Source organism: Syngnathus floridae, chromosome 19 (assembly GCF_059516105.1).
Source record: "Syngnathus floridae isolate MCC-2025c chromosome 19, RoL_Sflo_1.0, whole genome shotgun sequence".
NCBI lineage: Eukaryota > Metazoa > Chordata > Actinopteri > Syngnathiformes > Syngnathidae > Syngnathus > Syngnathus floridae.
The window spans coordinates 5,923,090-5,949,401 of NC_142431.1; the positions used below are offsets into that span (position 1 = coordinate 5,923,090).

The 26,312-nt window shown below is 43.6% G+C and overlaps 4 protein-coding genes across 11 annotated transcripts; all 4 read left to right on the forward strand.

Moving 5' to 3' along the window:
• Nucleotides 1–203: 203 nt before the first annotated feature.
• On the forward strand, nucleotides 204–3,665 carry actr10 (actin related protein 10). The gene is made up of 13 exons (XM_088361082.1): nucleotides 204–408; nucleotides 1,062–1,134; nucleotides 1,250–1,332; nucleotides 1,420–1,528; nucleotides 1,614–1,721; nucleotides 1,802–1,869; nucleotides 1,955–2,034; nucleotides 2,104–2,139; nucleotides 2,216–2,295; nucleotides 2,380–2,453; nucleotides 2,634–2,715; nucleotides 2,776–2,977; nucleotides 3,039–3,665. Exons 1-13 carry the CDS (start codon nucleotides 332–334, stop codon nucleotides 3,218–3,220), a joined length of 1,254 nt encoding a protein of 417 aa, XP_088217208.1. The 5' UTR covers nucleotides 204–331; the 3' UTR covers nucleotides 3,221–3,665.
• A 752-nt stretch (nucleotides 3,666–4,417) lies between these two features.
• cipcb (CLOCK-interacting pacemaker b) lies at nucleotides 4,418–8,857 on the forward strand. Of its 5 annotated transcripts, none has more exons than XM_088361096.1 (4): nucleotides 4,418–4,774; nucleotides 5,300–5,474; nucleotides 5,553–5,725; nucleotides 6,181–8,857. In XM_088361096.1, the coding sequence occupies exons 2-4, from the start codon at nucleotides 5,363–5,365 to the stop codon at nucleotides 6,985–6,987; spliced, it is 1,092 nt and encodes a 363-aa protein (XP_088217222.1). In that variant the 5' UTR covers nucleotides 4,418–4,774; nucleotides 5,300–5,362; the 3' UTR covers nucleotides 6,988–8,857. The 5 variants fall into 5 exon arrangements, with proteins under 5 accessions (XP_088217222.1, XP_088217220.1, XP_088217219.1 ...); XM_088361094.1 differs by having other exon boundaries at nucleotides 4,419–4,774; nucleotides 5,319–5,474; nucleotides 6,178–8,857; XM_088361093.1 differs by having other exon boundaries at nucleotides 4,419–4,770; nucleotides 6,178–8,857.
• A 52-nt stretch (nucleotides 8,858–8,909) lies between these two features.
• znf410 (zinc finger protein 410) lies at nucleotides 8,910–12,874 on the forward strand. Its single transcript, XM_088361080.1, has 12 exons — nucleotides 8,910–9,060; nucleotides 9,321–9,393; nucleotides 9,467–9,518; nucleotides 9,679–9,811; nucleotides 10,110–10,301; nucleotides 10,501–10,716; nucleotides 10,784–10,976; nucleotides 11,141–11,322; nucleotides 11,806–11,895; nucleotides 11,986–12,105; nucleotides 12,191–12,310; nucleotides 12,439–12,874. Exons 3-12 carry the CDS (start codon nucleotides 9,486–9,488, stop codon nucleotides 12,534–12,536), a joined length of 1,377 nt encoding a protein of 458 aa, XP_088217206.1. The 5' UTR covers nucleotides 8,910–9,060; nucleotides 9,321–9,393; nucleotides 9,467–9,485; the 3' UTR covers nucleotides 12,537–12,874.
• A 336-nt stretch (nucleotides 12,875–13,210) lies between these two features.
• evlb (Enah/Vasp-like b) lies at nucleotides 13,211–26,173 on the forward strand. 4 transcript variants are annotated; one of them, XM_088361087.1, is made up of 13 exons: nucleotides 13,211–13,486; nucleotides 21,802–21,970; nucleotides 22,035–22,212; nucleotides 22,870–22,936; nucleotides 23,508–23,575; nucleotides 23,641–23,879; nucleotides 24,019–24,137; nucleotides 24,387–24,426; nucleotides 24,547–24,598; nucleotides 24,693–24,750; nucleotides 24,829–24,889; nucleotides 24,975–25,032; nucleotides 25,198–26,173. In XM_088361087.1, the coding sequence occupies exons 1-13, from the start codon at nucleotides 13,482–13,484 to the stop codon at nucleotides 25,233–25,235; spliced, it is 1,152 nt and encodes a 383-aa protein (XP_088217213.1). In that variant the 5' UTR covers nucleotides 13,211–13,481; the 3' UTR covers nucleotides 25,236–26,173. The 4 variants fall into 4 exon arrangements, with proteins under 4 accessions (XP_088217213.1, XP_088217209.1, XP_088217210.1 ...); XM_088361083.1 differs by lacking the exon at nucleotides 13,211–13,486 and adding an exon at nucleotides 15,347–15,830; XM_088361084.1 differs by lacking the exon at nucleotides 13,211–13,486 and adding an exon at nucleotides 15,347–15,830 and having other exon boundaries at nucleotides 24,390–24,426.
• The last annotated feature ends 139 nt before the right edge of the window (nucleotides 26,174–26,312 follow it).

Sequence of the window (26,312 nt, forward strand, 5' to 3'; positions counted from 1 at the left end):
CCCTAAATGATGAAAACTGTGATTAATTCTCCCAAATACCGATTTGTGCTAAAAAAAAAAACCCGACAACTATCTGTTAACAGTGTTGTATAATTATTTTATTAGTACGTATTCATTTTAACGTTATGCATTTGCGCTCAATTCACCCTCCAGTCCAGTAGGTAGCGGTACTCTATCAATAAGGTGGTTTGCCAGCTTCCAATAGATAAATAAATAAAGTGCGAAGAAGTAAAACGAAAAAAGAAAAAGAAAAACATCGATCCTTAGAATGATGCGTAAATAGAACAGCGACGCCAATTGAAGCAACTGTATTGATATTGAATAAGTTAAAATGCCGTTATTTGATGGTCTAGGCAGTGGAGCAGAAAAAACCGCCATCGTCATCGACCTGGGAGCGGCATACACAAAGTGAGTATTTAATCGTTAGCATTTGGCTAGCTAACTGCCAACGCCATAGGTTTTTACCTGCTATGTTAAACACATCTTTACTTCTGACTGTATAAAGCAGTCACAACAATGAATATTGCTAACATGTCATTAATAACCTGTTAGTGGCGCTAATCAGATAAGATGCCGTGATTTCATTTCGATAGTTCTTAATGTACGTGCTTTGTTCAATTATGTATTTGATTTATAGCCCGTCATTGCAGTTTTATGCCAGTGAATTTATTGTTTTAAATGTTGGTGCAAAGTGATTTAAGACCTGACGCAGATGTTTCAAATTGGATTACTTTAAATTGATCTCGTCCCACAAGACAATTTTCTTATTTGAATATCACTTAAGAGTTTTATGTAAGCACTCTAACTGCTGTCTAAGCCTAAAAGTTATTTTTTATTATTACCACCACTGTCTTATTGAAAATATTTTAGTCACTATTAGTTGGTAAAGCAATGTTGACTTAAATCAAGGATGTCAACCCTCACTTGAGGCAAATCACATGAAGCAGATAACAAATAAAGACATCTTTGTCCCACAACTTTAGCTGGCTGCTTGTTTGTTGTGCATCATTATGCCAGTGACCTCATTTTGTGTTCTTTTCCTTTTTTTTTTCCACTTCCAGATGTGGCTTTGCAGGGGAAACGGGGCCCAGGTTCATCATTCCGAGCGAGATCCGCAAGCCGGGACAGCAGCAGGTTAGACACAGATTTGCGGTCCATTTATCCCTCTTGTATAGTGTTTGATGCTTGGATAAACAATTATCTTCACACTCATCTGAGTGAATAGTATGTCACATTGTTTCCATTTCAGGCAACCAAAGTGGTTCAGTACAACATCAACACAGAAGAGCTCTATGTCATCCTAAAAGAGTTTATCCACACACTGTACTTCAGGTAATGTACCATGTGCTTTTTTTTTTTTTTTTTTTTTAAAGAAAATAAGTTGAACTCAATTTCTTTGTAAATGTTTCCTATCATCAGACATCTACTGGTGAACCCTCGCGACAGAAGGGTGGTCATTATCGAGTCCATCCTCTGCCCGTCTCACTTCAGGGAGACGCTCACCAAGGTTTTCTTCAAACAGTTTGAGGTACAACTTGATTGAAAATAGTTGGTGCGGCACACCGTATAAATTGCCTTTACTCAACCTTTAATGTTTTTATGTTTTTTGCCAGGTCCCATCCGTGCTCTTTGCACCAAGTCACCTCATGGCCACCATGACATTAGGCATCAACTCGGCCCTGGTGATGGACTGCGGCTACACTGAGACCCTTGTGGTGCCTGTATCCTATCATTTAAACCAGAGATAGAGTTTATTTTTAAACACATAATTCCAGTGTTTGGGACTTAACGCCACCATCAGGTGTATGAGTGCACTCTGATCCTGCCCGCTTGGGAGGCTTTGCCTTTGGGTGGAAAAGCCATCCACACGTACGTAGCTTTTATCAACTCCATCATAGACACAAACATTTAGAATATAGTTAACGTTGCGGCATATGTGTGCGTTTATTTTTAGAGAATTAGATGGACTTCTTGTGGAGCAGTGCACCGTGGATACGGACACCACCACCGGGCAAAGTGTGCCCTCCATCATTGGTATTAAGTTTTAGTAGACCGTTTCACAACAGGATCCAGCATTTATCCCACTGTCCTTCCCCCTCCTAGGCACCATTCCGGAAGAAACCGTGGAAGACATTAAAGGTGGGTCTCATCAAACATCTCTAATTCCCCGCCTCGCAAATGCAGTTTTCTTATCCAGCAGTATTGTTTCACGCAGTCAGGACGTGTTTTGTCAGCGACCTGCAGAGAGGCCTCAAGCTCCAGGCTGCCAAGTTCAACATGGAAGGTTCGGCTGAGGTGAGGATGATGTGAGAACACGTCAACGACACGTCTGATTAACTGTGCCTTCAGTTCATCTTTTTCTTATCTGGGTGTTTGTAGCGTCCGGATCCGCCTCCAGATGTCGACTATCCACTGGATGGCGAGAAAATCCTGCATATTAAAGGATCCATCAGGTGAAAACATATCGACACGTGCGCTAACTTTGCCACCTGGGGCAGCTCACTCCATTTAGTTTCCGTCAGTCTGTGGTGTCGCTAAATATACAATGGTAATCTTTACACAGAGGTGAAGCTGTGTCAACATGCTAAGTTTTTCTAACCTGGGGAACTTCACTCCATCCACTTTGTTTGCAGGGACTCACTGATGGAGATTATGTTTGAGCAGGACAATGAGGAGAAGAGCGTAGCTTCACTCATACTTGACGCCCTGGTTAAGGTACGCTGAGAAATTAGCAGAATTGCATCTGAGCTTCAACAACCTCTTGCATTTTTTTAGTGTCCAATCGACACACGCAAAGTGCTGTCGGAGAACCTGGTGGTGATCGGCGGCACGGCCATGCTGCCGGGCTTCCAGCACCGGCTGTTAGCTGAGATTCGCCTGCTGGTGGAGAAGCCCAAGTACCGTGACGTGCTGGCCAGCAAGAATTTCCGCATGCACTCACCGCCTGCCAAGCCCAACTGCACCGCCTGGCTCGGAGGTGGGAAATCTGGACTTTAAAAAGAAGAAAGCTCATTTTAATCTTGGGTCATTTCCACTAGGTGCCATCTTTGGTGCGCTACAGGACATTCTGGGCAGCAGGTCGGTGTCCCGTGATTACTACAACCAAACAGGCCGCATCCCAGACTGGTGCTACCTGAGCACGCCGCTACCCGAGTCGCTGTACGAAGCCGGCAAGACGCCACCTCCGCTCATGAAGCGAGCCTTCTCCACAGAGAAGTAGAACACGTACTACGTTGCTAAAACATTATCATCCTGTGTAGAACGGCAGCCTCACAATGCTCTTGTGTTAGTGTGCACATCCGCTTCATATTTGAGTTCCTGCAAAATGACAGTGTTCAAACAAGCATGAGGTTGAAAGAAGGTTATGTTTATTTATTACTGGCACGGGGCTGTTTATCAATGTGGTCAGATAAAGGCCCTCCTGCACATACATGCATTTCTGTTCTCAGCCATTCCAGCTAACTTCCAGGGCTAAAATTCCAGGGGTGGGCAAAATATGGCCCGTGGACCTTATTGTCTTAAAGTTGGCTATTCTATTGTCCCATGAATCACAAATGGTTGCCCACCCCTTGAACTAACCCAGTATTGAATTGAGCCTATTATGGTAGGAAAATGTTAGTGCCACCAAATCAAACCCCAATAAATCAGCGCTTTCAACCTTTCAAGTCAAGTTGTATTTCTGTTTGTATAAGTGCAATATTTTGGGAGCCTTGAAACACAGCAAAAATACCAACAGACCAAAGGACAGCGGTGCCTTCATTCATTTTATGATGATGACAGCAGAGTGTTAAGAAAAATTGTCACTGCAAAAAAATTAGGTGATATAGCAAAATATATACAAATGTAAATGTATACATCAAAATATTATCATGGACAAATTATATTAAAATGCTGGTTTTAACAGGTAGTAGTGGTATACTAAGGGCGTACACTACTATCTAAAATAATGCCAGGTTGATACTGCACGTTGCACAGAATTTATTTGATTTTATTGTGGCTTTTACCCACATTGTATGTTAATTATTGACTTTCACTTTTGTGTTACTGCCGCAATTTGAGCATGTGAGGACTTTTTGTTCCCAACCAGCAAGCAGACTAGTGTTTTACGACGCCACCCACTCCAGAGAATACGAGCTCAGGTTAGTTTCGGGACAAGCAGGGCTATTATATAATATGCGACATTATTACAGTCTAGGCTACGTCAGTGGATTCCCCGATGGTACATGAGATACGCTTGTGTTGCGCGTGTACGTGCAGTGCCGTACACTTTCCAAACACGATGTACTCTGCCTGTCTCACATTGGGCAGCAGTCACGTTTTTCAGCTGCTGGCCGTGCTAACCAATCAGGAGCTCGGAACGCGACAGTGTGGGCGTGCCTGGTGGTGACGTCAGAGGCTCCACCCTTTTTTCCCAAATTTGGCAAAGCGTCTGGGATTTGTTTCCTGCTGTGCGACGTTCTCAACATCTTGTAGCGACAAAATTACGACAACGTCAGCATATTTTGATGTTTTATTCTTGTTGAGGGACAATTAATGATAGTTGACGCGAGTCTGTCGGCGGTTGGTGCCACCGTGCTTCGCATGTGACTGACAGGCGGGAGGAGGGGCCGCCCTGTCTCGTGTGGTGTACCGTGGAAAGTCGAGCGCTGCCCACCCGCCTCCATCCACAGACGGAAAAGCATCCGCCCAACGACCAGACTGCTTCACCGGGACAGACTTTCCATCCATCTCCGACTTGTGTTCTATCTTTCACCCTCGTCACAACGAAGCGTAAGTAAGTTGTTTTATTTTGATATATTTTCAGATGTTTCTCTTTACAAATCGAGGCGGAAGGCTAAACCTGAGCTATGGGCGCGTCGTCGAATTAGCACATAGCTAACGAAAGTGCTGATGTTTTGCTTCGAGTTGTGTGCGCCTCGAAGCGTTTTGGAAACTTGTACTAACTTACGCTGCCTTTAAAATACGGTTTCTAATGCGATAAACATTCCCAATATAGCATTTGGGAAATAAGAAACAAAATTAGCAGAACCTCTGCGTTTACAATGCAAAATTGCCTGAGAGTCTTCTTCATCTTGAATTGAGCAGCTAGTTAGCAACTGATCAACATTTAACTTCCACAACTACCAGAAGTGATCTGGACCATTCTTTGCATCATTTTTAGAGGTTAACCACCTTTCCATTTGATATCACGCTCACTAAAATTCCTTTACCCACAAGCACTGTCCCGCCTTTGGAATATGAGGTCTTGAGCTTGAAAGGTGATTAAATGTACTTGATCTTGTCTATTATTGATTTCCAGATTTGATATGTTGATGTAGTTGCTGGTAGGCCATCTTGCCCATAGCAACAGGAAAGCAAGAAGATGAGCACCAAGCGAAAGGCGGAAAGCGACTCCCGGGTCGCTAACAGGCCACACATCATGAAATCTCACAGAAACTCCCGGGCAGAGTCGGAAAGGGACTCCGGATTCTCAGGTTCCGTCTTCTTCTTTTACTAGCCTTCTCGTGTGTTTTGAATGAACATCCAATTGATTATGCCTCATGCCTATTCAGATGCAAGTTCAGAGCATGCTAGCACCATGGACAACACCGACTCCGAGGACTCGCCGCGGCCTTTCGTGCGGCCGGGCGCCCAGAGTTCTACTTCGGGGCAGCTGGCTGTGGTTGGGGGGTCCTATTCCAACATGTCCCCCATGATCATCATGAAAAATGTGCTCCTTAAACAGGTATACCCAAACACATTCCATATCAGTAGCGTAATACAATCATACCTTGACTTAAGAGTTCAATTTGTTCCGTGACTCAAAATGCTGACCACTCACACGATTGACTCCCTTTCAACCCGTGACTGAAAAGATGAATTGGCTCAGGTCAAAGCCACCAAGTGAGGTCAAGGAAGGAATTTACCTTCTGCTGCTTGGTGTGTCTTACTCCTGACTCCAAAATATGAATAGGAATTTGTATGTACACAGTTCACATTACACAGCCCCAACAAGTGTGGAGGCGACTATCGTTTTGGTATATGCTTGTAAATATTTTGTGTTCATAACTTGGCTTGGGATGTCCACACTGGCTTAAAATAAAAATTGTGGACAAGAAAATGTCCAAATATTAGTTGGGCTACATGGTGTTGTGTTCTTGATGGAACCATAACATAAATTATTGACTGTTATCTCAGCAGCCTGGAGACAACCCCCCAGCCATGAAGCCCTGGAGCTTCAGTCCCGCCGTGGAGGTGGTTCAGCCGGTGGTCCAGCAGCCTCAGGTGGTCTTCCTGCAGCCCGTCGTCTCCCGCCAAGCTTCCAAGGAAGCCTCTCGACACAGGCGTCCCAAGAAGTATCTCCCTATTCTCAAGTCCTACCCCAAGATTGCGCCACATCCTGGCGACAGTTCCTCCTCAGGGAGGGGAACCGCCTCTTCCTCCAGCTCTTCGTCGTCTTCCTTATCTTCTTCCTCGCCGCCAGGGTCTCAGCGGGATCACGGCCCAAAAGAGAAGCCGCAGAAGAGCCAGAGGCAGGCCTCAGTTCTTTCCGGGACCCCCGACAACATGCATCCTCCGCCAACCCGACTCCCTCAAATGGCCAGCGAGGCACCTATGTCGGCCGTCAGCCAGTCAGACTCGTCACCATCTTTCTCCTCCTGCCCTCCCAGCTGCGCTAACAGCCCGACGCCCACGGACGAAGCCTCGCCGGCCGAACAAAAGTGTGATGACGACGACGACGACACGAGGCGGAAGCGCTTCTGCAACACATACAACATCCTGAGCAAATCGGGCCTCCTGGACATCACACTGCGCACCAAGGAGCTCCTGCGTCAGAACCGCCGCACGCAGACGGATTTGGACCGTCTCAAGGAGCACACTGATCTCTTCCTGCAAGCACTGCGTAGCGGCGACACCAGCATCTGTGTCAAGCTGCACGCCAGCCTTCAGGAGGAGGCCAAGGAGGACTGGAAGCGGGCGTCACTCACCGGCTTAAAGGACGATTAGGCCCCCCCCAACCGGGAAGGTACCAGGGCTTATTCGAGAGGGGCGGCGGGGATTGACAGACAGATGGAGCGAGAGTAATGTGGCCCACTTTAGACACCTACCCAAAGCCTCGCTTGCACAGTTTGGCCTACATTTTTGGCTGCCACCTGCCCCCAGGCCTCGAATGACACACTGAGCCGCTCGCACTTGAGACATTTTTGTTGGCCCAACAATCACCGCACTCTTGTTGCAGTCACACTTCCTTTATTCACACAAATACCATACTGACATTTGCTGTATGTCCTCCAAGCAAAAGATTTTACGCAACCAATTTTAACAGACATTCTAGCCAGTCATTTTGTAGCTGGTGGTTAAAACCGAGCCCTGCTGGCAATAATGAAAATGTTCGAGTCATTGATGCCCCTCAACAAAGATTTATTCTGTACTGCAATTGGTTATCGATGCCTTAAGGTAGCGGCAAAGGACTACTTTTGCCTCAATGAAGTTCCTCAACTCACACGAAGATGGCATCAGTTGGCACCAGAGCAATTCTGTCTTATGGCTTAAGGACAAGAATACACTGATTATGCAAGCGATTTCAAACCCTGAATCTTCTTGCTGTGAGGCACAATTGCTAACCACTATTGTGTCGTGCAAAGTCCTGGTTGCTTGTGTGCCTACGTGATTAATGCCACTTTCCGTCGCCTCCGAATTCCCAAGAGATCCGAAGTAACTCGGTAAAAAAGGACATATGGCGGTTTTTAGGAGACATGCTGACTTTTGGGTGGCCGAGGGCTTGAGTGTCTTTTTATTTTTTGGGGGGGTCATGCTCTACGTAAGGGACGTTGGTAACAGCCACCCGTTGATTCTGCCTTCCTGTTCGAGCATCTGGTGCTTCCTTAAGCAGCATCTTTGACATAGAGGATTTTTTTTTTTTATCAAAATGTTCCAAGTGGGGGGCAAGGGCCTTTAAGATTGTGATGCATTTGAGCACTTTGCATCATCCTGAGCAGACTAAAACAAGGCAGCTAATCATCAGGCACCCACTATTGCTTTTAAATATTTGTTCCCTCTGTATTAAGCACCAAAAACTACTTGAACTGGTTCATGAAAATGAGGGATTATGTACTGTATATTTTCCAGTGTGACTGAGGATGTCTACTGTGAAATGTTTGGGTTCGACCAATGTAAAGTTGCTCTTTATCTCAGTGGCGGTTCAGATGTGTAGTACGCAAGTCTTCTTAATGGGTGTTAGTCCGCATTAAGACGCTTGTGATTGTGCTTTGTAGGCCTGTCTGTCCGTCCTGTTTTACTTTTTGCATTTGTCATCTCTTGCCAATCTAAAAACAACCTGTTACTCTTTGCTTTGTGATTCTGACAATCTACACCAAACTGAAAGGGGGTGGTTTTAAAACCGCGAGTTGTGCATTATCTGCTCCTTTTCTTTGACAGCTAAAACGTTTGTGATTTAAATCCAAAATCATCCATGTTTCACGTTCCCAATGGTAAATATCCCCAATTTCTGTAGTCCTCGATTAAAGCAGACTGTTATCTTTGTGTTTAGTCAAAACATTTGGTTTACTTGGAAACAGAAATGATCAATAAATTTAAATGGTTTATGCAGAAGAGTAGCTTTGTTAATGTGCAATGGAGAGCGCAACCATCATACATGTTTTTAATGCTTAAATGTTGGGGGAAATGTGTGTAAGTTAATGTTTCTGATTTTGTAACATTACAAAAGACAAGCATTTTCTTCTGAGATTGACACGAGTAGAATACGGTTGAATGTTTTTTAAATTGTATGTGTGTATGAGGGATCATTTGTGTCTCATTTTTGTATTTTTCATCTCGTTTGCTGTTATGTAATAAATATTTTAGGGCTAAGAACAAATCGCGTATTGTCTGTCCTTGGCCACAAGATGGCAGTGGTGATCGAACACCGAAGTAAGCGACCTTTTGTATTTTGGTTCATCTGAGACACTGTAGGATGATGCCGCTAGCATACCAGTTAGCTTTATTAGCCTAGCACTCTTGTTCTGACGTAAGAAAACAGCATTCTTGGCACCACCCAAAGCGAACGACGTTCATTATAAGGTAAAACACTGACTTTTGTCGTGTTGTTTTAATCATGTGTAAATAGTTTGCGTTAAAGTTTTTGACAGCTGTCGGGTCGGTAGCTTCCGCTATGTGGCTAGTTGGTCGCGGCTAACACCACCTGCCACCCAACACGCATATTATAATTCACTTGAGGAGATTTGTCAGCTTCGTCGTTCTTATTTTGTTGCATGTGTAACAAACAACTATTTAAACATATGTCGCATGTTATCTGACATTGGTTGTTTTTACTACCACAGCTGCGGCCATGATTTCTACTCTAAGATGACCATAAACTTATGACCGACACAACCTCAATTCTAGCGTCTTACGGTTAGTACATCCATTTTATGCTCATTTGTGGACAAAATGTCGCTTCTAATCCACGCAGTTGTGTGCTTTACAGGTGACACCCAGGGAGACTGATGCTTTCCGATGAACTCGATTCCAAACCAGAGGTGACCACATAATGACCTATGACATAGGTTTTACCCTTTACTTAAAAATAATTGTATCTTGAGTTTTTTTTTATAAACACTTTGCTTAACCAAATAAAAAAGTTCATATTTGTATAATAGGTCCCTTTATTGTAATAGTGATGTTGTATCCTCTTAACAGCTGCTGGTGCAGTTTGTCCAGAATGCCTCCATCCCACTGGTCCAGGGTCTGGAGGACCCAGAGTCCAAACATGCCTGCCTGCCACTGCTGACCCCGGTTGGCAGTTCGCTGTGTGGGCACCTGCAGCTCACTGGTCAGGTCACATTATGCTATTTTTTTGCACAAATATATAAGTAATATTTTTAAATAATGTTAATATTACGCAGTTTTAAGTGTTTTGAAAAATACCTAAATATTTATAATACATATTATAGTCTAATATGCTGTATTTTGTGACAGTAAGTCTGTTTTTTTTCCCACCCCAAAATATAAATACATTTTGTTGGATTTTAGTTTTTGACTGATAAACACAAATCTGTTTGGGTTTTTTTTTTTTTTTTAAATGCAAGCAACAATATAAATCCACAAGTTCTTTTTTCTGTGCTGTTCAGATGGAGCGCTGAGCCCCCCACCCGAGAGTTCTTCGTCGCTGTCAGAGCTTTCGGGCGTGTCGGAACGGAGCTCACTGGCGGTGCACCAGGCACACGTCACACACTCGCGGGCCTCACCCAGCCCGCCGCCCATCCTCCATGACTTGCAGCAGTCGGACGGCACCTCCTATGTCCTTCTCAACCTGGCAAAAAGTATGCAATACCACATATTCTCTTTATTCTGCATTTTTTAATCATATTTTATTTAAAAATATTCTTATTATAGTTCATAGTTTATGAACCAAAATGCAAAATTATATTTGAATGTAAAACAGGGTCAGAGAAGTACTATTTTCTAAATCATTGGCTGAGTAGTTTTCACAGAAACGTAAAATTGTGTGTATCGGTGCAGGCATCACAGCCTCCTCTGAGTCCCTCATCTTCGCCACGGACGGAGCAGTTGACGATGAAGACGTTTCGTCGGGAGACTACGGCCTGGACGGCATCGCCCCCTGGTATCTGCGGGTGCAGGAGCTAGCCCACGACAGCCTGATCGCAGCCACGCGGGCGCAGCTGGCACGGGATGCCAAGGCCAGTCAGGATGCCAGAGCAGCTATCGCCACCAATGGTAACACTTTTGGTTATTTTTGAGTGGATGATGCACCCGCTGACTGACGGGCTTTTCTGTTGCCTAGGCGACCACACGCACGAGTCACCGTTGGGTGGTGATGAGGTCACCGTGCCGCTGCCGGCACCACTGCCGGCACCGCTGCCACCCCGGGGCGGGCGCCCCCTTGCCAGCAGGCAGATTCTCCGCTGCTCATTTGAGGGCTGCTGCAGGACCTTCACCTGGCCCGCTCACCTTAAGTATCACCTCAAAACGCACAGGTGACAGAGTGACTGGCATGGCTTTCCTTTATAAACAATTTTCAAAAAGAAGAAAAGGGAACAATTCAGCTATTTATTGATCCTTTGCTTTTAATTACACTTTCTGGAAGTTCTCAAAATGGAATCGCTCTCTCTCTCATGTTTGTTGTTTGTGTTGTTGTCAGGAACGACCGCATGTTCCGCTGCGTGGCGGAGGGCTGTGGTAAGAGCTTCTACGTGCTGCAGCGTCTCCAGGTTCACATGAGGACACACAGTGGTGACAAGCCTTTTGTATGCAAGGAGAACAACTGCGGAAAGAAGTTCACCACGGCCGGAAATCTCAAGAACCACAAACGCGTGCATACCGGTGAGCAAAAACACAAAAAAAACCCATCCGCCTAGATTTGACCAGTCAGCAGCTTTGGTGCTGTAACTACTCATATTTTATTCTGTGTGACCTTCAGGTTATTTAACAGCGTGTTCCGGTCCACTTTCTCCTACCCGAAATTGTACATTATGACACACGTACAGTTTGATCACCATGGTGTGGGGGTAAAGTGGACTGGTAACTATGGCATGACTATTATATTGCCACCTGGTGGCCAAGGCGGGCACACCAGCAGGAACAGCACAATAAAATCAATTGCACATTTAATCATAATGCACACTTTTTTACACGTTAACCATTCGTTTCAATGAGGAAAAACGAGTTCCTAGTTACCGGAGTGGTCACAGAACCAATTAAATTCTTATCTCAAGGCATCACTCGTAGCTGTTGTCGTTTTCACACTTCCTGTAATATTAACATATGTGTGGGTGTGTGTTCATGTGTGTGCCTGCTTATGTTTAGGGGAGAAGCCTTTTGTGTGTGAAGCAGATGGTTGTGGGCGCTCCTTTGCCGAGTATTCCAGTCTGAGAAAACACATGCTTGTACATTCTGGTCAGTGAATGAGTGGCGTCCACGCATCACCCCCCCCCCCCCCCCCCCCCCCATCCTGCAGTTCTTGCCTGTATTGTGTGTGTGACTTAGGCGAGAAGCCTCACCTATGTGGGATCTGCGGAAAGACGTTCTCACAGTCTGGAAGCAGGAATGTCCATATAAAGAGACGTCACGGGGAAGAAGGCCTCGCCACTGAAAGCAGGGAAACAGGTCTGCACGCACACACAAAGACAGACAGACAGACAGACAGACGAACAGTCAGACACAGACAGTCACTTTTCATTTTGTGTGCTAGGAGAAGCCCTGACACGCAGCAGCCTCCTGGAAGCCGATGGTGAGAGCGATGCCAGTCTGGTCGCCATGGCCACTGACGTGGATGCTGTCAACCTCCATCATGCCATGCTCAGGTCACCAGGTAGGCAAGTTAATGATTTGATTTGAAAAGTTGGCTCTTTCAGGAAATTGACACATTGAAACTTTCTGCAAGTGTATCAGCTTAATTCAAAGGACGTCCTTGACTTATTGTTCCATTTGTTCCTTCAGGTCCGGCAGACTCTGTGAGTGTTCTCGCTTCTCAACATCAACTGGTCACCATGACGACAGAGGGCACCACCTACAGGGATGTGGTGGCGCTGCTGTAGAAACAAGTTGCAATACAACATCTTGGGACTCTGGCAGATATTCAATAACAAGGATTATGTTTATATCTATATATTTTTGGGGGCTTTGTTGGAAAAAAAGTGTCAGATGTCAACATTTGTTTATGTTCCAAAGATGCGAGATAGGTTTTTGGAAAATAACATGTTTGGATTGCCTCCGCAAACTTGTCAATAATAAATGCAAAGAGTGGGGAACTTTTTAACAAGCTACGCCTCGTGGTGTATGTAGGTTGAAAGTGCCACAATTAAATAAATATATCAAGACATATTTTATTAAAAGGTATTGTTTGATTAAATATGTAATTAAATAAATAAACCAATGGGTCAATGTCATTACTTAAAAAAATTCATTCGTTCATTCAATATGAATAGACAGACTGGTTTGGGAATGGAAGAGCCTCAAACTAAAAAAAAAAAAAAATGTCCCGAAAGCTTCAGCGCCCTCCTGTGGTCACACAAGCAACATAAGAATGCCCTTCTATTCAATACAATCTGTAAACGTACGTTTGAATATAATAAAATAAAAACAGTAGGTTTAAACTGCCCAAAGCACATACAACAATACAAAAACACACATAAAACACAAATATTAAACGACAGTACCTCATCCTTGCAAGTAAAAGCTCATGTAGTACCGGTAATGGCCACAGGAGGTCATTAATGATCCAATTGGATCTCGTACACTGCGCGCACTGAAAAATGGCAGCCTCTCTGCTCGGCTTCTAAATCCTAGGACGGCGGTTTGCAGCTGTGGCTGTGAAACAGCACCACCTCGACTATTTATTTAACACCGACATATTCGACCATAAAACTGTGACCATAGCATTATCTTCATCTCTCCCTCCCCTCTTACAAACAAGCTACCAGCCCGTTGCAACACCACCCAAAGAGCGGCTGGATGTTTGACACTGACGAAGGAGAGCTAAAATGAGGTAAGATATTCTTGCTGTTTTTGTGGATGTGGACATTGCACAACTCGTTTCAAAGGTAAAAACTGCTACGCGTACTGAATGCTAGCTCGGGTTCGTGCCTCTCACCTGGCGTTGAAATAAGGTGCGCTTGTTGTGATTGGTCGACTGACAGGTCACATGATCCCTGGAACGTGGTGATTGAGCGTGCGCACAAACCGCTAGCCTTTATTTGCACGTTGATTTTACACTTCCTCTATTTCCCCTTTTTTTATTAGAATGCATAATTTGGTGTACGTTGTTTGTGTCCTCAGTTTGTTAGAATGCATAATTTGTGGTTTATGCCCTCGTTTTGTAATTCTCATGTTTTATGCACAAATGTTTGGATGATGGTTTTGATGAATAAATTGTCCAGGTTTCATCAAATTGATGATGTCCTTAATATTTTGACTGACTTTGTTCTGGTTGCTTGTTTGGCGTCCTCATTGTGACCCAAACCCAGCTTGTTGTCCAATAGTAGGATCGATAAGCGGGACCGAATGTCACTCGCACTGCCTGGTGCATATTGACGGCTTCCATTGTGACCCATATGAATAATAATAATAGTAGCTGCGTGCGGGTTGAATGCAGGGCAAGGGCAAATAGTTACCCTTTCACACCCTGGAAAACTTTATTTCTTTCTATGGAAAAAATACTTTCAAAATATTAAGGCAGAAGTTCATCTTCATTAGGTGTCACAGGTGTACTTAATATTGTGACCGAAATGTACTTGTGTGCAGCTGCATCCACGGTGATTCATCTCAATGACATTTTTAACAATAATGCTTATTTACTCTGACAACCGTAACTTGACTCATGTGTCAGGGAAACTTCCGGTGTCAGGTGTGAGATCATAGGCCCCGTTGAAGGGTAAACCATGACTAAACTGCAGTGTCCGCCATTGCAATGTCAGTGACTCAATTAAAGAATCAGAGCGGCCAAACGCAGCTGGACGCAGCCAGAGAGCCGTGTACTAGAAAGACTCGAAAGACGGCGTGCGTTATGTAAATATGGCAGGGATTTATTGCTTCCAAATCATGATTGCTGCAGAGATTATGATTTTTTTTTCCAGAGCTGTACATCATTTCTAATCTGTGTGCATGTGCAAAAGATGAAAGCACGTTAATATAAATGGGTCAAAGGTCGGGTGACTGGAAGTCTGATTTGTTGTGACCCAGCAATGTTGGGTGGTTTTTTTTCTTCTTACATGTATATTTTTTACCCTGTATCTACTTGTATAGTGACAGAACTCAGAACCTATTGATTATTTATTTGTATTAATAAAAAAGTACTTATTTATTTAAATTAATTCTACCTTAAATAAATATATTACTTTTAATTATGAACCAAATAATAATTTATATATTACAGTATATTTGATAAAATATTAAAGACTTTCTTTTACATTATTACATATTCAATAACCATTTTAGTCTTACAATTGGCCCACAGTTTTAGGAACTGTTTACTAATAACATTTCATGCTGCTGTTCTTTCCATTATGTTTCCATTCACGGCCTCACGCTGCAGTGCATCACTGTCTCATTGTCTCTCTCCACCTGCGTCCTACTACTCTGTTAATGAGCAGTGTGTGTGTGTGTGTGTGTGTTTGTCCTGAGATGTGAGCCATCAGATGAATTAAATTCTCTCTCACTCTCTGTCTTTCCACGTGGTTTTACGCTTGCCCAATCCAGCAGATGGCAGGGGGAGGTGGGTGAGGGTGATGGAGGAGGAGGAGGAGGAAGAATAGTGAGGGAGGGAGAGAGGGCTGGCAGGACCAGCTCTCGACACAGCTGGGAGGGGAGAAAGGGAGGGAGGGATGGATGGAGAGGGAGTAGGTAATCCAATGAGACACCGAGAGGAGAGGCAGAGCGAGGGCAACGCCTCAAAGCACCGGGAATCTCTCTCCAGCTCGCTTTCTCTTTCCCCCCCTCTTTATTCCGAGCAACCTCGCTCACTGTCGTCCAGATCTCGCCGCTGACTGGAATTCAGATTTTCCTTTCATGTCCTCAGGAGGGAGGCGGCATTGTCATCTCTGTGGACTGGAGAGTCATCTTTGTTCATTCAAGGAGTTGGGATATAGGTTAGTGGGCCTTTTTTTAGTGTGAGGAGTGATGCCTTCCTAGCATTTCAGGTGCTATGTCGCCTCTTGAACTCTGACGTCTTCTACGGAAGCCCGGACTGATCATAAAAAGGAGACTGTTAAGGGGGGGGGGATTGCTTTATTCGCCAACATGGACATCAATCTGCAGTCGCACCGCTTCTACTTCCCGCAGATTTACTGCGCCGAGCCGGGGACTCAACCGCAGCTAAGCGAGTTTAAAGTCAGGTAGGATTTTTTTTTTTTTTTTTTTTTTAACAGAAAGTAGTGATTGTGTCTCCGGGAGTATCCCTCTTGCTCGATGGCTTCTGTGGCCTTGCAGAGAGGAGGAGGGGCAGGAGGAGGTGGGCTAGCGTATTTGGCCCCCAGGAGCAGCATTGATGGCCAGCAAAGGCTCATCAAGGCGGGCAAGAGCGCAGCAGTGGGGGTGGCGGCGGGCGAGGGTGCTGACAACACCGTGGTCATGTCACAAATGTAGTGGTTCTCCGGCCGCCTCCCTCAGCGCATCCTTTGTTCTCCACGCCGGCATTGGTGCGCCTGTGTTGCATCCACAGGCGGCCCCTCGTGTTTGCCCAAGGCACCCAAGACCAACTCATTCACATGTGGTCGTTGTCGTTAACAACCGCAGATGTCACATTTTGCTCAAATGTTTCAAAGCTGTGACTTGGAAACAAGTGTAGTACTCTAGATATATAATTTTTGCCTTTAGTTTTACACACATTAATATCGTAAAACAACACGTTGCATTAAACACAAAAAAAAATGTGGGCATATATGTAGGAAATAGTGTTTATATTGTGTTGGGTGTATGTGCCTTCAAGAGGCGGGGCCTGGTGGGGTTACATGTGACGTCAGTGTGTGAGTGTCTTGGCGTGAGCTGCGGTTGACTTCAGCTCCTGCACGAGTTTGCTCTTTGTGTTCAATAAATGATCAATTGTGGTAAATTGGCAACTTTCCCATATGCAACAGTATAGTTTCAAGATTTGAGGCCATTTAAAAGGCCCCACCTTTTAAAAGAATAGATTTTTTCTGTCGAAGCATGTCATGGCTTTACAGATTGAGATATGTTTGACGGCGACTCCTCTAACACCTCTGATTAGTGCAGCTTTAAGCGACTCAGCTCAGCTAAGAAGCTTTTTCCTTTGGCAACGGCATCCCGCTGTTGGAGCAGGTTTACAGGACCGTGATGCTTCACTATATGGCGGTCACTTTACCCTCCATCTCAGCACCTTACAACAAAAATTTTCCCTGTCAGCAATAGTAACTTTGAGCAAATTAGCTCCATATGGATTAGAGGTGATGGAGGAATTGTATGTGGGCGATTTGTAAGGTGAGCCTTTGAACTGAGAGGGAGGATGATGGGGAAGAGGGAAAGATGGGGGGGATGGGCAGAAGCGCAAAGCTCAGCAAGAGAAGCAAATATGACAGATGACCGATGGATGCAGAAATTAATCATCTGAATATTTTTATTAAAAAGATCCGAAAACCTTGGTTTGTATTAACCTTGGTCTGTATTAAGGACGCTAGCGTATGTAAACATTAAACACCAATCTTGCTTCTGTGGCGATGGACGTATGGGAATATCACCATGGCGACCAGTGGTATAGCAACTATAAGGGCATAATGTTTTTTCTATGCTCCAGAAACATTATTGTCATAAATGCTTGAGCCACTATCATCCTTGTAGCGCTTTAACGTTAGCTTCTCACTGTCGTTAGCATTAACGCTATTTGTTGTTACCAAGTAAATTCACAGTTTCCACTGTCATCATTTTCATAATTATGCTAACCCTGCAGTCACGCCATTTGATAATTAGGCACTTTGCTCGTAATTACCGAAATACTTGAGTCCTGTGGTGGGTTTGCTAGAAAGTGCCAGGAAATTATACTAAACAGTGTGTTGGCACTTCTTAAATTATTTTGCATACTCATGCTAATGTTGGAAGGCGCCAGGCTGAAACCGCTAGTGATGCTGCTAGCTGCGACGAGATTGTTTTTTTTTTTTTTTTTTAATGCTACATGTGTAAATATCAACACTGAAAGCAATATTGACAATCAAGATGACACCTAAAAAATGACATCTCAAGGGCATAAAGGAGGCTTTTAGTTTTTCAAGATCCCTTAAGGGACAGCAAACATCCGTCATTCCCATCCGTGAGCAGCGCTCCGGCAGATTAGGGCCGATGTCAAACACGTGGCAGGGAAAGCACTGTTGGGAATTTGTCACTATTCTGGGTCAGCGGACGCACGGAAGTGATGGGTCACGGCTGCACGCAACAACATGTCCGTTGCGGACGCGCCACTGCCAATTACACATGTGCCTGTGAGATGTGCAATGCAGGGCACTTAGCCTACTGACCCCTTAGCAAGTCGGCAACTGGGGAAATGTATCCCATGCAAACACAGATGTGCATCTGAGATTATTAAGCGGAGGTCACATGATTTTTGAAATGACAAAACTCATTTCTCTCGCCTTTACATTTACCACAGTCAGACGATGATGTCATCCAAGATGACATCAGTGCCTTTCTTTTGTTTCTTTGTGAGACGGGCTGTCGGATCAATTCAGGACCTTTTGTTACGGCCATTTTGTGGTATTTATTTGTGAGAAGGGCTTCAGAGTCTATTGAAGATGGCTTCTTTTCCCTGCATGTGTTCCCATAAAGCATTAAAGAGTTTCCTGGTTGCTGATGCTGAGAGATGTACAGCAGCAACAGCAGCGGGAGGGAGGAGGAAGGAGGTCGACGTGAAAGTTTAATGAGATGCTTTTATGTCGGCATTATCAACCACAAAGTCTAAATGCAGCAGAGTTTCAAGTGGCTGGGATGGGAAATACATGGATGGAATTGACAAAACATCCCAAGGTGACTTGGAGGTCATGTCAGCAAAAATAATATCATGTCCTTAAGTTGCTTATAGAGCTGACACTAATTATAATACCGTGACACTATTGCTAGCTAGTTCCCTTTCATTTAGAGACTCGGGACTAGTGATGGGATTTCCCTCAAGAGGTGATTTTGCTCCCTGGGACAGCCAAGAAAGCACCAAAGATGTCATTCTGGAGTACTAGTCAATGGTGACTAGCTAACTAGTTTGTACAATTTAATTACAAAAATCAACATCCATTGCCAGATTTAATTAATTGATTAATTAAAAAGTGTGTCCCATTACTTTTGTCCCTATTCATGCTGTATTTTATACTGGAAGCGCCAGCCGCGTCCTTTGAGTGTCATGGTTATGTGAGGATCAGACAGCGTGTGGTGTGTTGTTACTCCGTTAATAACTGCCGTGTGTGAATGTGTGTGTGTGGGGTTTTTTTTCACTAATACATTTATTTATTTATATGTCACCACTGCTCATTCATCTTTTCGTCTCAGCCAGGCAGCCATATTTTCTAGGCCATAGCCAATATTCTACGGCTGTTGTCATGCCAACACATTAGGTTGCTCGTGCGTGCTCGCAACAGTCTAATTTGCTTATGTGTGTGTGTTAAATTCAGGGAGCTCCCCTCCAAATGTCAAGCAGCAAGCATGGTGCATGTAGTGTTTGAAAATACGAGCATGACGGGGTTTCTTTTTCCATAATTGAAGCCATCAGCACTGGACCCTCCAGCAAATTCTGTGGCCTTAAAAAAGGATTACGTGAATTAGCATTAAAACTGTTGTTAGCGCTCCAAGCGGCCAAATGAGCTTTATGCTGACTTATCCCTCCCCACCGCAAAAAAAAAATTGCCTGCCAGCTAATTTTTTTTTTTCCACAGTGGTAAACATTAACAGGATCTGGCTTCTGTTTCCAAGACGGAAGTTGTAAACATAATCATTGCCAAAACACTACTGTGTGTGTTTCGCAATTAGCACATGAAATCACCAGTAAGGTTTTGACGTTTAAAGTTTGTGATGACACCAGCTGCAGTCAAAACCATGTCACAATAAACTTCTTATTTTTCACAAACAGTGTCCTGGGAGTTGAACTGAACTTCAGTGGGGCCTTTTCAGCCGCAGTTTATTTTCTATCAGAGTTAATGTAACTCTGGCCTGCTGTGTTTATAAATGTTTAAGCCCTCAGCTGTTCTCTCCTCTGCTTCATGCAGCTTTCATAGTGTCACACAGTCACGGAAGATTTGCTTAAGATGAAAAAAAAATCATAAAACAGTTTGTTGACTGTTGTGGGGATTTCATTTGGACGTTACTGCCGAGCAGCTGCCGAGCGCCACAAAGACACCTTCTGTTAGCTCATCCTTTAGCGACGCTGTGATGGAGTGTGTGAGAAGCACCAACTGTAGCGCACACAGAGAGAAAAAAAAAAACACACACAAATTGATCACTGTTTAGAAGGCTCAATGGACTCTGTGGTTCCTTTTGGTCCAACCAGGACAAAAGTCTGAGGTGCAGCTAAGAATAAATGTCAGTTTGAAAAATGTTCTCTAATCTCTATCATTTTTTTCTGACAATGGATAGAAATAAGCAAAAATGGGCAAAATTGATTTTAAAAAAGACTATTTGTTTGTAACCAGGATTTAAAAGCATTTACTCTTGACTTCACTTCTACATAAAATCCATTTTCAGTGCAAAAAAACAAGTTGTCACTTTAAGGTTAAACGGTTAAGAGTGTGATGTACTGGTACAAAAATAATTGTGTTTAATTTATTTTCTTTAGCTTGTCAACTCAGTTAAACTTTAACAGGCGCTTCTCGGCAACTGTCAGAAAATGGCATCAGAGAGTCCCAGCGGCATTAAAAGCTGCATGAATAAAAGAAGCACTTGTGCTAAAACTGAAGCAAAGAAAGCGGATCGGAGGGGAGGAAACGGAAACGCACAAGCACGACACACTCGTACTCAAGCAGAATAACGTGCAGCTAGGATCAAATATGAATACTAAGATATGAATAAGTCACACACACACTTCAAAATGTCACCCGGGCTGCCGCGGTGAATTTTGACAGAAATCTCAGCGAGGCGCTCTTGCGGAAAGAAGCAGGGAGTTATTAATAACCTGACTTTTGATAACACATTTGATATGTTTGGCTTCAACTGACTAACTGACAAAAATTCAACCTTAGAACACTTAGGATGACTTTGCAATAACTTTAAACAGTCGCCCAACAGTACAACTAGCCCAAACAACACCTGAAATCGCATTAGTAGAAGAGTTGAAACACACTTTGCCAAATATTGTTTAATCAATACAGTGTAATTACTCCGTTACATTCAGTTTGACATAAATAAATAAAGTGTGCATTAACATGTCAGTTCATCTACTCAGTCCTTTAATCCTCGCTTACACTAATTGTCTAAACCAAATGCAATCAGGGGCTTGTCCAGCCAGCATCTGCTGATGTTCTTAATGAGACATTGTGTGTGTGTGTGTGTGTGTGTGTGTGTGTGTGTGTGTGTGTGTGTTAGTGTGTGTGTGCGAGTGCGTGTGTGCGTGTTGTCTGGCCGCTCTATCTATCTGACTGCATTTATCTCTTGTGGCGCTCTTTGGCACCCCACTTTTCCTTACTGTAATCACACACACGCACACACACATGTACCGTGTGTTCCGCAGACAAAAGACACGCGTGAAAAAAGAAAAAGGAGCTAATTGAATGAAATTACGTAGAAGGCTGGGAGCAAAAATGCAGACGAGGAGCAAGGAGTTTTGACTTGCAAATGAGATGAATGAGATGAGAAAGACGCGAAGAAGATGTCCCATCTGTGTCTTTGCCTCTCTGTCAAGCTAAAATTAGACTACCGACCCCGGAGGCAAAGACAAAAAAGCTGCGTCAGAAAAGAAAAGAAACGAAGGAAAGGTACACACCAGAAGTATCAGCACAATGAATTGAGTTGAAGCATCAAATCATAATGCAAAAAAAATCTTCCTATTCGATTGAATTATTGCATTACTATGTTTTAATGAAGTACAAAATAATAGCGTGCTCAATTTGTTCTGTAACCATGAGATAATTAGCATAGCTCGGCACAAACACAGGAAGTCGAGAGTCGACGCCGACCACCCACTGCCTCTAAAAATTGCTAATGGTTGATGTTTTTTTTTTTTTCTTTGCTAGTTAAATGAAAATTGCATCCTGGGCAAAGTGAGAACAAACAGGTTGTGGTTAATTAGGCGCTTTCTTTTCAGGTACAAAGCAGCAGCTAGTGTTTACAAAATAATGTCCAAGGTTGCACATTTCTTTCTTCTTCATCTCTCCACACCATCAGCGAGCAGAGCATCTGCCAGGCGAGGGCTTCGGTGATGGTCTACGACGACACCAGCAAGAAGTGGGTGCCCATCAAGCCAGGCCAGCAGGGCTTCAGCCGCATTAACATCTACCACAACACCCCTAGTAACACCTTCAGGGTGGTGGGCGTCAAGCTGCAGGACCAGCAGGTATGTCATGGCGTCACATAACACACACATAGCATCACTCAAATGTCTCCTCCTGTGTGTGCAGGTGGTTATCAACTATTCCATTGTCAAAGGGCTGAAGTACAACCAAGCCACGCCAACTTTCCACCAATGGAGAGATGCTCGGCAAGTGTATGGCCTCAACTTCGCCACCAAGGAGGAGGCCACCACCTTTTCCAACGCCATGCTCTTTGCGCTCAGCGTGCTCAGCGCCCAGGATGGAGGTGAGTCACCATTCGGATTAACTGGTGAATGGAGAGTCTACTTGTTCTACTGAACTGAGGTCATGTAGGACAAAAGTCCTCGACCTGCCTCAAATGTAAAGTCAACGCCTCCTCTCTGGAAACATGACTCTGAGGTGCTCGCTGCGCTTCTGCCGCCTTAGAGGCTTGCGTTACATGACAGATGATCTGAAGGGAGGGGGGGGTTAAAGTGAGATAGCGGCAGGCCCGAGGTTCAGGTGAGGCGATGGAGGAGGAAGATGAGGAGGTGGAAGGGCAAGCGGAGGCCAGCTATGGTAGGCAGCAGCGAGTGGCTGTGTCAGTGCTTGTGTGTCTGCTACAGTCGCTTTGTCTTCTTCGCCATGTCATGTAAGTTTATGATTGTATTTCTCATTGTGTGTCTTATATGTTGGCTTTATTGACATTGTTCATTTTAATGATCTCGCCATCTGAATTAGTAAAATGGTGTAAAACTTTATTGTCCCCATTTATTCCTTAAAGCACCATAAGAATGGAAGTGGGTGTTCTTTTTTGTTTCAACATGTTTAATTGCCCTTGGTGCTATGCTTAATTGTCTTTATATTGTTTGTTCTCAATGTTTCAGCTCCATTTAGCTTTGCATTATTCACTCCCCTGTTTTTTTTTTTTTTTCCTGCACAGGTCCAGCTGTGCAGCGCCAAGTCCAAAATGGACCAAGCTCCGAAGAAATGGAAGCCCAGAGAGCCAGGTGGGTAGTTTCTATTATTTTTTTTTTTTACACTACCAAGCTCGCGCTCCATTTTCCTCTGCATCAGAAACAAATCATATTGCAGATAGGAAAATAAAAGCCTCCAAATCCTCTTTGCTGCTCCAAATGATGATGTAACCCATTTCCAAAAAACAAACTGCCATCCCCTCTGAAATTAAGACAGACTTTTGACCTTAAAATCTCCTCGCCCACCCAAATAACAATCATCTGTTGTCTGTGCATTTACCATTATTATTTTAATACTGAAACATCTTCCCTGTATGTAGTTACTCTGATATTTAAGTGCAGTTTTTTAGTACATTTAAGAAAACCAAACCAAAAAAAATAGTTGTGAATTATCTCCAAAAGCAGCAGGCGAACTCTAAGTGAACCCAAAGGCAGTGAGGATTAGCCAGCTGTGTGTGTGCATGCTTGTGTTTGTGTGAAGTACACAATGTTTAGATCCTTTCATTTTTTGTTAACTTTTTACTTCCTGTATGTGTTCTTTTACTGTTATGCGTATCTTAGCTGTATAAAGAGAATAATGTGTACTGTGTGTGTGTTCCTGCAGGCAAATGATAGAGCAGCAACAGCAGATGCAGGCCCAAATGGAGCGGGAGCGACGCTCATCCAACTCAGGTCAGTGATGTCACACAGTGATGATGGCAACCAAAATGGGAGCTCGGGAACTCTCCCTTGCACAGGTTCTCCTTTCCAAGGCCACCCAGCCGTGCTCTCGGTAGCGCCCCCCGTCGTACCTCCTCCCGCGTGCATGGCGGCGGGACCGCCGCCTCCTCCGCCACCACCTGGACCTCCTCCGCCATCGGCCGGGGCTCCACCGCCGCCGCTGCCTCCCCCGCTAAACAACCAAGGGGAGGAGCAGCCAGCCCAGACGGGCCTCGCCGCCATGATCGCTGGCGCCAAGCTGCGGCGCGTCCAAAGAGTGAGGCCTGACAATCTTAATGATGACTTTATAAGATAAGCATAATGGAAATTATTTATCTTTACGTCACAAAATCTGGTATTTAAATAGGGGGTGTGTAGAGTTTTTTTAACAATCACGCTGTACTCTTTCTTGCCAGCCGGAAGAGACCTCGTCCAGCTCGTCTGCTTCGTCCAGTAGCAAAAACACGGAAGTCAATCGGACGAGCGGCGGCAACGGAGGACTGATGGAGGAGATGAACGCCCTTTTGGCCCGAAGGTCAGACAGAACAAGGACTTTTTTTTTTTTTTTTTTATATTATTGTTACCTTTGTTCACCTTGGTTGCATTGTCAATGAGGTTTGAACCTTTTAATGTACTCCTTCTGTTGTGCGTATCTTGGCCACCTGAGGGCAGTATAGTACAGAAATGGTCTCAGCTTCTTAATGACGGTGCAATATTAGTTTTTACATATTTTTTAATGCTTTTTTTTTAACTTTCCTAACATGGCGCCTTCTCTTGCTCCTAGAAGAAAAGCAGCATCAGAGAAGCCAGATGACAACCAAAGTGTGAGTGTGCACCTCATAGCCCAATAACAATGATAATTATCATTATTATAATAATCGTTATTATGATAACAAATGGGATCGAAGAAAATACAACAATGCGACGTGTGTGTCTTCCTTCAGGACGACCCAAATTATCCCTCACCCAGCACCCGAGGGAGTCAAAACTCTACAGGTGAGCATTTAACATTAGCATCATATTAGCCTTTTATTTCATTTTCTTGGAGATGTCACACCAACATGAATGTTTATGTATCTTTTTCAAATAGACGGAGCAAAAAAGCCGTGGGACAGGGCCAACTCTGCGGACAGGGCCATGGCTCCAAGGTGAGAGAAAAAATGTTTTTGTAATGCAGACTCACATAGAAAATCAATTCAATAATTGCTTTAATGATGACTGTATAGGGTACGGCCTGTAGGGAGTGGTGCCGACGGAGATTCGTTAGACATGGATAGAATGAAACAGGTACGCTGACACTTAAAAAACTAAAAATCAAAATAAAGAGATATTTTCTTTGTTTTACAAAAGACTGATTTGTGAACTCCTCTAGGAAATCTTGGAAGAAGTGTTCCGCGAGTTGCACAAAGTGAAGGAAGAAATTATTGACGGTGGGAGCTACTTCAGTTTACGTAAAACCAATCAATGAGTGCCACATTGACATTTTTTAATTGCAGTATGAGATTAAAGTTGTATATTTTACAATTATGGGAAAACATTGACCTGCCTCACTGTCATATTTATTTCATCTTTGGTGTTTCTTTTCTCCTCCACAGCCATTAGACACGAGCTCAGTCGAGTGAGCACGACATAATGTCAACTATCCGAAGAGGGGGGAGAAGGAGTAGGGCCCAAACTGTGACGTCCACTGTGGTGTTGAGGAGTCGCCATAGCCGCCATGTTTTTGCGGCGTGTATTGACTAGAGCGGAGACGTGTGTGTGCGTTTGTGCGTCAAGAGACTGTCTGTTATTTACATTTGTCTCTTTGTTGCCCCTTGGTCTTTGGCCTGAAAGACATGAAAAAAAATCAATATATTCAAATAGTTTTATGGTGTCAAGGAGTTTGTTAAACACTTTAAAAAAAAAAAAAACATCATTGCCCTTACTATCATATTCTTCATTAAACTAATCCCTCATTCATTTTCCATAGCACTTATCCTCAGTAGAGACTGGAGCTATAAACAAGCTAACATGCATGTTTTTGGAATGTGGAAAGAAAACACAGTACACTAACATCATGAAAACTCCTCACAGGCAAGACCAGAGCTGGGATTCGAACCCAGACCCCCAGAACTGTGAAACGGGAATGATCGCTTCAAAATTACTGTGCTGCCCATAAGAAGTGATTACTGTGCATTGAAATACTTTTATTGTCGCCAGTGATTACCCTACTGTCATAATTCTTTGAGGGGTTTAGTCTCTAATGAGAATATGATAGTAAAGATTGCACGTTTTCATCAATTTGCTTTTATATCCAAATCATTCTCATTTTTAAAATTATTTTATTTTACTTTTTTTAAACCAAAACAGTAAAATATTGCTTTTGACTTACAAGCACTATTTTTTTTAAACGCAAATAACACACCAGGATATTTGTGATTATGATGTAAAAAAAAAGTTTATTGGCTGCAAAGTATTGTTCATTGTTCTCTTTATGATGACAAATTGCTTCCTTGTTGAAAAACTGAAGAAAAGGGGGAAAATGCACTGTTTTGAAATAAATTCAAATAAAACTTAGATAAATACGGCTGACCTTTCCTTTATGTGAATGTCTTTTATTGCAGTTTTTCTTTCATTGCCTTGATGCCAAACCAAAGAATCTTAAAGATATATATTATAGGTTCTTGGATTTATGTTTAAAAAGCAACAAACAATGGTGTTTGTCAAATTT